Source organism: Mustela lutreola, chromosome 9 (assembly GCF_030435805.1).
Source record: "Mustela lutreola isolate mMusLut2 chromosome 9, mMusLut2.pri, whole genome shotgun sequence".
Taxonomy (NCBI): domain Eukaryota; kingdom Metazoa; phylum Chordata; class Mammalia; order Carnivora; family Mustelidae; genus Mustela; species Mustela lutreola.
Window position 1 is genome coordinate 126,953,630 of NC_081298.1, and position 9,095 is coordinate 126,962,724.

The 9,095-nt window shown below is 54.2% G+C and overlaps 1 protein-coding gene across 4 annotated transcripts in view; it reads left to right on the forward strand.

Annotated features, from left to right (window-relative positions):
• DNMT3A (DNA methyltransferase 3 alpha) overlaps window positions 1-8,862 on the forward strand; it is a 98,269-nt gene extending 89,407 nt beyond the window's left edge. For all 4 annotated transcript variants that reach the window (XM_059132469.1, XM_059132467.1, XM_059132468.1 and 1 more), the window contains 7 exons: window positions 1,042-1,187; window positions 1,888-1,978; window positions 2,168-2,316; window positions 3,395-3,480; window positions 5,371-5,440; window positions 6,243-6,361; window positions 7,372-8,862. In XM_059132469.1, coding sequence (XP_058988452.1) covers window positions 1,042-1,187; window positions 1,888-1,978; window positions 2,168-2,316; window positions 3,395-3,480; window positions 5,371-5,440; window positions 6,243-6,361; window positions 7,372-7,513 — 803 coding nt within the window. In that variant the 3' untranslated portion in view covers window positions 7,514-8,862. The remainder of the gene's footprint in view (window positions 1-1,041; window positions 1,188-1,887; window positions 1,979-2,167; window positions 2,317-3,394; window positions 3,481-5,370; window positions 5,441-6,242; window positions 6,362-7,371) is intronic.
• Window positions 8,863-9,095: the final 233 nt, after the last annotated feature.

Here is a 9,095-nt window from a genome sequence, read left to right on the forward strand (position 1 = left end):
TGTTCTGTGCTCAGCTCAGTGTTGATATTCTATAAACCCAGGGAAGTGAATTTACAGCCTTGGTTTCCCAGGCCAGAACCTCGAGGCCCTCTTAAACCACGCCACACCCTGAGAGGCTATAAAAACTCCTCAGTGGGGAGGTTGGTGGGAGGAGTGGAAGTGGTGGTGCTGAGCCTGGTTTCTTTTTTGTTTTTTTTTTTAAGATTTTGTTTATTTATTTGACAGAGATCACAAGTAGGCAGAGAAGCAGGCGGGGATGGGGGGAAGGCTCCCTGCCAAGCAGAGAGCCAGATGCGGGACTCGATCCCAGGACCTTGGGATCATGACCTGAGCCGAAGGCAGAGGCTTTAACCCACTGAGCCACCCAGGCGCCCCTGAGCCCGGTTTCTCCAGAGGCTCTCAGGGTTCTCATTTCCTTGCCCGCAATCCAGCAAACATTTGAGAGGGTCGTGGTAAGGAAGTGAGTGTAGTTTGCTCAGGAGGAAACGGATGAGCTTTTCTGTTCTGAAGAGCATTTGCAACCTAAGACAAGGGCCAAATTAGCGTACAGTGTTCTGAGGAGTGGAAGAGAAATGCAAAGTGCTGGGGCCTTACAGAGGAGAGGGGTTGCTTGCAGGGGGCTGCAGGGGGCAGTGGGGGGTGCTGTTGGGGAAATCTTTATGGAGCCGGTGGTGGCATATATGTTGAGTCTTGGAGAATGGGGGGAATTGCAGCTGGAGGCCATGGGCGGGGGTGGGGTGAGGAAGGAGTGGTCTATGCAGGATGTAGGAGCAGCAAAGAAAAGGCCACCCCAAAAGTCACCTGCTGTTCTCTCTGGTTCTGGAAACCACCTACTGTCTGGTCTTGATGGCCTTCTAAGAAGATCAAAGTAGGCATCCAATAGGCTCCCGAAGGATCCTGCAGCTCACTGGGCAAGGTCGGGCTCAGGCCTGTTGCTGACCCACGTGTCCCCCTGGCCAGAGAGCCCCCTCCCCGTCCCCCAGCCAGACCAGGGTGCTGGGAAGGAGCCCCTGTGACCATGCCTTTCGCTGGCTGGCGCAGGGCTTCTGGTGCTGAAGGACTTGGGAATTCAGGTGGACCGCTACATCGCCTCCGAGGTGTGCGAGGACTCCATCACAGTGGGCATGGTGCGCCACCAGGGGAAGATCATGTACGTCGGGGACGTCCGCAGCGTCACACAGAAGCATGTATGTCCGTGTCGTGGGGCCCATCCCACCCTCTCTGTGTCCCTCGCACTTGCTCCTGGGCGCAGCCACAGCCCCCTTGCCTTTTGCTTGTTGACTCTCTACCTTTGTCCTTTTCCCCAGTCTCTCCTCATCTGCCATATTCCTCCTCGTGTGGAGAGGAAAGGGGGCAGATTCCGAGAGGAACTGGGAGCTGGCCTCTGGAGGCTCCAGCTGCCCCCTGGCTATCTTCAGGGCCTTTGTAGCAGAGCCCTTTGGTTCCCATTTTTCTGATCCATTTGGCAACAAGTTTACCAGCCTCCAGGGGCATTTGGAGGGCGTTCAGATGGCCCAGATGGCCTGGCCAGAGTGCACGGAGCAGAGCGCCTTCCCAGCCAGCTGCCCGGCCAGGACCGTCTTCCCTTTAAGTGGCTGCCTTTCCTGTAGGGGGAACATGGTTTCCCTGCTGGCTTCAGAGATGATCCAATTGGATCCTTTCACTTTGTTTAAGAAACTGAGCTCAGAACGGCTCTGTGATTTGACCTGGTGCTGTGTGTGTGTGTGTTATGTACCTATGAATGGATACAGTGAACATACCAAGCCACTGGGTCGTCTCTCTCTGGTGCCAAAGTCCTTTTTTTGCCAAGTCCACAGATGATTTCCTTCTTCCTTTCTGCCTCCGTCCCCCGGACATCAGGCCATCCCCTTGCCTTTATCCTCCCAGATCCAGGAGTGGGGCCCGTTCGATCTGGTGATTGGGGGCAGCCCTTGCAATGACCTCTCCATCGTCAACCCTGCCCGGAAAGGACTCTACGGTAGGTGCTGCGCTCACCCCTCCGCCCTCTGAGCTGGTGCTTCCGCACGTAGGTTTCCTCCTTGGACACTTCTGCCCTGGGACAGCTACTCCCGACGGCCCTGCCCTCCCCCGCCCTCCCCGTGCCCGAGCCACACCACTGCCCCGTGCAGACAGCCCCCGCTGACGGCTTTCTCTTCCGACCTCTCAGAGGGCACTGGCCGGCTCTTCTTTGAGTTCTACCGCCTCCTGCATGATGCGCGGCCCAAGGAGGGAGATGACCGCCCCTTCTTCTGGCTCTTTGAGAATGTGGTGGCCATGGGCGTTAGTGACAAGAGGGACATCTCGCGATTTCTCGAGGTATAGCCAGCAACCTTGGTTTGACCAGCTCACTAATGGCTTCTGCCTTGGACTGCTGCTTTATCCCTGTCTCATCTGCATTGTGGAGCTGGGGACGTGACTTCTGCTTTGCCAGGGGCCTGTTCGGGAAGCCCGCGGGCCTCTCCGTTAGACAGGGAGGAAACACTGGTAGAGGCTGCCTCTGGAAAGAGCCTGTGGTCTGACTCTTAAGAGGTAGTGTGTGGGTGCAGGCCTCAGGTCTTCAAGGACTCGACTGTTCCCAATAGGGTGGGGTGCCAGTCTCCTACTAGAGTTTAGGGTTCTGAGTCGTGTTCCCCTGGGGGAAGCTTTGAGATAGCCACATCAGTTTTCCCCAACCAGAATGGCTTATTCTTTGCTCCCTGACACTGTGACAGATGCTGTGTGGCACCTGGAAAGTAAAAAACATGGCTTACCTGTTTTTATTCCCCCATAATGTGGGTCCTGTGTCCGTGCGGAGCTGGGTCGGAGCACAGAGAGAGAGTCTCGTGGTCAGGCGTTCTCGGGGTGGGTGGGCTGGGAGCTCGAGCCCATTCTCCAGGGTCTTGGGGGTCAGTAACACCTCGAGCTGGTGTTCTAAGTGCGAGCAAGCGTCTGTTTGGCTCATAATCTGGACATACAGTGAACACATCCACATGCACTGGAACTTTCTGGATCAGAGCCTCTGGGTGAGCTCGAGCTACGTTGTCCGATTAGGGTAGCCCTCAGCCAAATGCGGTATTTAAATTAACATTCAGACTCCTCAGTCTCCCAGGCCTCATTTCGAGTACTCATTAGCCCCCTGCATCTACTCCATGGAGCAGTGCAGACAGAACACCTGTCTGTCACCCCAGAATGTGCGGTTAGGCTGCAGTGGTCTAGAATGTTCTAACGAGAGCATGTGTAATGTGGCTGGGTCCCATTCTGGCTTTTCCTGGAGGCTTCAGGCTGTCCTACTGCGAGGCTTCCTGAGAAAGGAAGCAAGCGCTTTTGAGGCTGTAAGGCTCTGAACAAGCAAGATGTCCTAGCACCGTCTGCCCTTCCTCTCTCGCTCATCTCTCATCTTTCTCCTGTTCCGTAGTCCAACCCTGTGATGATTGATGCCAAAGAAGTGTCCGCTGCACACAGGGCCCGCTACTTCTGGGGGAACCTTCCTGGTATGAACAGGTTGGTGAGCGTGCCCGGGCCTGGGGTGGCAGCGGGTTGGCATCTACGGGCCGCACAGCCCAAGGGGGAGGAGGTCACTGAGTGGGCCTCGGGGGCCCTCTCCCCTGCTCGCCGGCTTGCTGCTCTACCATGTTCTGTTTCCTTCCCTTTGCGGGAGAAGGGGAGTCGGGGTATAGAAAATATTTGCCTGAGAAACCAATGGCTAGCAGTTGAACTAGGAGACTCCCCACATTGTTGAGTCACATCGCCGGTTCTTGTGCCACTGGTGACTGATCTAGAGTCGTCTTGTCCTTAGCCTCCAGAGGTGAAACTCTGGAGGGTGGAGTCGGGATGGAGAAGAGTGGTGCCCACGGCTGGGCCACACCTGCTCTGTGCAGCTTCGACAGTTCTGCTCTGCTTAGTAGCCACGTACTTTGTGGCTTCAGGTCCTTTGTTCGGAGGATGGTCTTCATTTAGGTTCCGTGGGTAGAGATATTAATGTCCAGGAAGGAGGATAACTTCATTTCTTCAGTGTAGTATTTGGATTATAAAAAGGTCTATGAGGAGAAAGGAATAGTGGTTGAGACAGCAGTTCAGGAGCCGAGTGAGAGCTGCCCAGTCTGGATATCTGTTATGCAGGGAAATGTTTTCCAGAAGGTTCTAAGAGGGGATTATCAACCTTGTACCTGTAAATTCTTCCCCTCATGTACTCTGGCTTCAGTCTTCGCTCTCTCTGGGCCATTAGCATAAAATTGTAGGAACATCTTGAGTCTCATACCTGCTTTACAAAGCTGCCGTCTGTTGTGAAGGCTTATTGATGGGAAGGAGGCCTGTCCGCGGGATGGCTGACCTGCAGACCATTGTGTGTGCGCATGAACAGGGCGGAGGCTGGGGGCGTGCATTTTGGCCACGGGTCCCTGTGGGTCGCCACGTTGAGATGGTAGACTGCTGTGTGAAGTGTCAGAAAAGGTCAGCGCCAAAGATGACATTCCATGATCTGCTTCACCCTCTGAGAAGTGACACCTTCAGTGTCACACAATTGTAGTCTTCTGGGGACTGTGCAGAGGTTAAAGCCTTGTAAACCGTACAGTTAAGGTGCTTGCTTTGATGAGTTTCACCGTGTACACACCCATGCAGCCATCACTGTGGTCAAGATACAGAGCAGTTGGTCACCCCCAAAGCTTGCTTTGTGACGGATACTTTTTTTTTTTAAAGATTTTATTTATTTATTTGACAGAGAAATCACAAGTAGATGGAGAGGCAGGCAGAGAGAGAGAGAGGGAAGCAGGCTCCCTGCTGAGCAGAGAGCCCAATGCGGGACTCGATCCCAGGACCCTGAGATCATGACCCAAGCCGAAGGCAGCGGCTTAACCCACTGAGCCACCCAGGCGCCCGGATACTTTTTTTTTTAAAGATTTTGTTTGTTAGCACATGGGTCCGGGGAAGGCAGAGAGAGAGGGACTAGCACACGCCCCACTCAGTGCCGACTCCCAAAGTGGGCCTCCATCCCAGGACCCTGAGATCGTCACCCTAGCCACCGTCAGCCCTTAACCAGCTGAGCCACCCAGGCGCCTCTGGGACAGATACTTCTAGAACTCAGTATATTTTATGACCGGCGAGAAGTCGTTGGGTTTTCCTTCTTCTGGGCTGGTGTTACCTGCTTATTTGTAGATTGAGACGCCGTGGAATTGACGTTTCGGGGCTAACGCTTGGACGGTCTGTGGAGGGCTGCAGTGTGTGTGCGTGTGTGTTCTGGGGAGTTTGAAGGGGGTTATGATGGGTGCGGCTGACAGCGGTACTCCCTTACCTCTCCGTGTGAGTCCTGCCGGCCGGGCCCACACTGCCGGCCACAGCCCCCCCCCCCCCCCCCGCCCCCGATCTCTGTCGTCACCTTCTCTTTCTGCCTCCTAGGCCATTGGCATCCACTGTGAACGATAAGCTGGAGCTGCAGGAGTGTCTGGAGCACGGCAGAATAGCCAAGGTCAGCCCCGGCGCCAGAGCCCTCTCTCGGCTGGGGGGTAGGGAGAAGGCCCGAGAGGGCAGGCCGAGCCCAAGCACTCTCCAGGCCTGTGTCCGCAGCGGGTGCGGAGAACACAGTTGAGGTGGCCCCGGGGTCGTGCACCCACTGGGCCAGAGGGGAGGGCCCAGGGGAGAACCTGGAGGGCAAGGAGAGCCAAATCAGAAATCCTTCCCGGTCTTCAGTCTGTCCTGGTTGAGCTTCTCCTGCTGGTCCCATGAGGAGCAGAGGCTTAAGAAGTCTTTGCCGAAGTCCCTGGATCTGCTAGGCCTTGTCAGTGTTTTGGCCACGCCCTCTTGCACCAACCTTCGGGGCGGCGCATTCTGCGATGTGGAAGCTACATTTCTTTCCGGAGAAATCTCCCGGAGCGTGTGTACCAGGCGTCGGGATCCGGGGCTGCAGGCGCCCCCAAGGGGTCTGTCGGGAGCCCCTCAGTAATTCGGCAGCCTTTTGCCTGCAAGTCGCTACACGATGTGCGAGAACCTGTTCTTAGAAGACTTAGGAAGTTCAGCGGCTCGAGCTGCTTCTTCTCAAGTCTTTGGCCTGTGAGACCGGACTAAGGGTGGCCGGGTGACCTCCGAGTGGGAAGAAGAGCAGGGCAGTGGGGTCTGCAGAGGCTCACGCCGGACCCTGAACCCTAGACACCTGTGTGGACCAGGCCTGGTCCGGGTTTGAGTCGCCGGTCCCGGCTTGTGCCTGGCGCATGTGGTGGACGCGTGGCCAGCAAGTGGGGGCTTATTCCTCTTTTCCTCTGCTCGTCTTCCAGTTCAGCAAAGTGAGGACCATTACTACGAGGTCGAACTCCATAAAGCAGGGCAAAGACCAGCATTTCCCCGTCTTCATGAATGAGAAAGAAGACATCTTATGGTGCACTGAAATGGAAAGGTAGTACCCGAGGCTGTGTGCTGGCGTCCTGGGGCGCGTGGCGCATGGCGGTTGCGGCCTCCGAGGGAGGGCTCGCTGCCCCTTCCATCCGGCCTCGTAGCTTCCGCGGATACCACGTGAGCAGTGGGTCTCCCCGAGCATTTCCCGGCAGGTTCCTGTGCATTGTAAGGCCGGGCCCAGGGTCAGAGGGGTCTAGGAGTGGATTTGGGGGGCCATGGCTCCCCGGGGGATCCCGCCAAGCTCCCAGGAAACAGTGCAGCTCCAGGAGCTTCCCCCACTTGTGCTGCCCATTTTGGGGACTTCACAAACCGGGACTGCACAGCCTCACGCCCTGACTGGGTGCAAACCAGACCCACGGGCTAGACGGCCTGGCCTGCCAGTCGCCCCATGGAACGGCAGGTTAGCCACAGTGACCCTTGACACAGGCGATCAGAGCCGCCAGAGGCCTGGAGCTCCTCTAGTCAGACAGGAGTTTGGCTCCTTCGTTGAGCTCTTGCTCCCATGGGAGAGGTCCTAGGGATTCGTGTTTATTATGGACAGACTTCGGGGACCTGCTGCACCCCCTCTCCAGCAGGGCATATCCCGGAGGCATCTCTCACCAAGGCCAACGTTGTTTCTTTTCTTCTTATTTTTAAATATCTTTTTTTTTTTTTTTAAGATTTTACTTATTTGAGAGAGAGACCACAAGTCGGCAGAGAGGCAGGCATAGAGAGAGAGAGAGGGTGAAGCAGGGTCCCCGCTGAGCAGAGAGCCCAATGCAGGGCTCGATCCCAGGACCCTGAGATCATGACCTGAGTCGAAGGCAGAGGCTTAACCCACTGAGCCCCCCCAGGCGCCCCCTGACTTCGTTTCTGTCACATGGCCACTCCCGGGCAGCGGTTGGCTTCTCTCCCTTCAGATCCACGGCACGTGGCAGGGTGCCCGAGTCATGGCTGGTGACCAGGACAGGAGACACAGCCGGAGGGCGCCCACCCGTGCTCACCCCCGCCCTTTCTGCCTTCTCTCCCCAGGGTGTTTGGCTTCCCTGTCCACTATACCGACGTCTCCAACATGAGCCGCTTGGCGAGGCAGAGACTGCTGGGCCGGTCGTGGAGTGTGCCGGTCATTCGCCACCTCTTCGCTCCGCTGAAGGAATATTTTGCTTGTGTGTAAGGGACATGAGGGCAAACTGAGGTAGTGATACAAAGTTAAACAAACAAAACAAAACAAAACAAAAAACCACAAAACACAACAAAACACCAACAACATGAGGATCGAGAGGAGTATCAGCACCCAGAAGAGAAAAAGGAATTTAAAACAAAAACCACAGAGGCGAAAGTACTGGAGGGCTTTGCCTTGCACAAAGGGTTGGACATCATCTCCTAATTTTTCAATGTTAACCTTCAGTCCTATTTAAAAAAACAAAACCAAGCTCCCTCCCTCCCGCCCCCACCCCTTTTTTTTGGGTCAAACCTTTTGTTTTCTACTCTTTTCAGAGGGGTTTTCTGTTTGTTTGGGTTTTTGTTTCTTGCTGTGACTGGAACAAGAGGGGTTTTGCAGCAAAAAAAAAAAAAAAAAAAAAAAAAAAAAAAAAAATCAGTAACAAGAAATAGTAACAATACCGGGAGAGGAAGGATCGGAGAAAAGGAAAAAGGAAATTCTATAGAAAAATCTATATATTGGATTTTTTTTTTTAAACTATATATCTTTTTTTTTTTTTCGTTGTTGTCTCTAGCCTGATCAGATAGGAGCACAAGCAGGGGACAGAAAACAGTGACACTCAGCGGCAGAATTCCCTCCCAGCCACTGAGCTGTCTTGCCAGCACCATTCCTGGTCCTGCAGAACAGAGCCCAACTAGCAGCAGGGAGACAGAACACACAAGACCCTTTTACACAGTATTTCAGGTGCCTACCATACAGGAAACCTTGAAGAAAATCAGTTTCTAGAAGCCGCTGTTACCTCTTGTTTACAGTTTATATATATATGATAGATAGGAGATATATATATAAAAGGTACTGTTAACTACTGTGCAACTCGAATTCATAATGGTGCTTTAAAACAGCGAGACGAGTAAAAACATCAGCTTCCACGTTGCCTTATGCGCAAAGGGTTTTAACCGAGGCTGGAGAGGGGAGGCAGCTTGAAGGTGAGCGGTTGCCGCCGTGGGCTTTCCCCCGGTACTGAGCAGGGCGGAGGGGGAGAAGCCGGGGCCGCGTTCTCCCGCTCCTCCCTGCCCACGGTGGGGGCGAGAGGAGCCGGCTCGGCCCGTGGAGAGCTGACAGTGGGATTCATCCAGGCTCATGCAATAACCTTGAGACGGTTTTGTTTTTTGTTTTTTGTTTTTGTTTTTTTCAAAAAGGAGACCCCCTCGGTGAGATGGCAGGATAAGGGGTCTTCATTCCCAATCTCTCACATTAGCCGATTTGAGGGCTCCTTGTGGTGGGATCAGAAATAATCCAGAGTGTGGGCAAGCGACCGTTAAAACCCCACCTGGAGCAAATAAAAAAACATACAAAACGTACTGGTGCTTTCCTGTCTAAGTCGCCTTTTGTGTGTTCTTTTATGAGGCCCTCACCGTCCACCCTCTGTGCACAAGGCGGCCTCCGGCCCCTGGAATGTGATGTTTTTGGTCATCTCCAAAGGCTGCAGTTTTCTACTGGGAGGCTGATGACACCTTTGGTTCTAATTCTTCTTATGGTTCTGGTTATAATTATGTTCGTTTTTTCCAGATTTTTCTTTAAGAAAACAAAAACC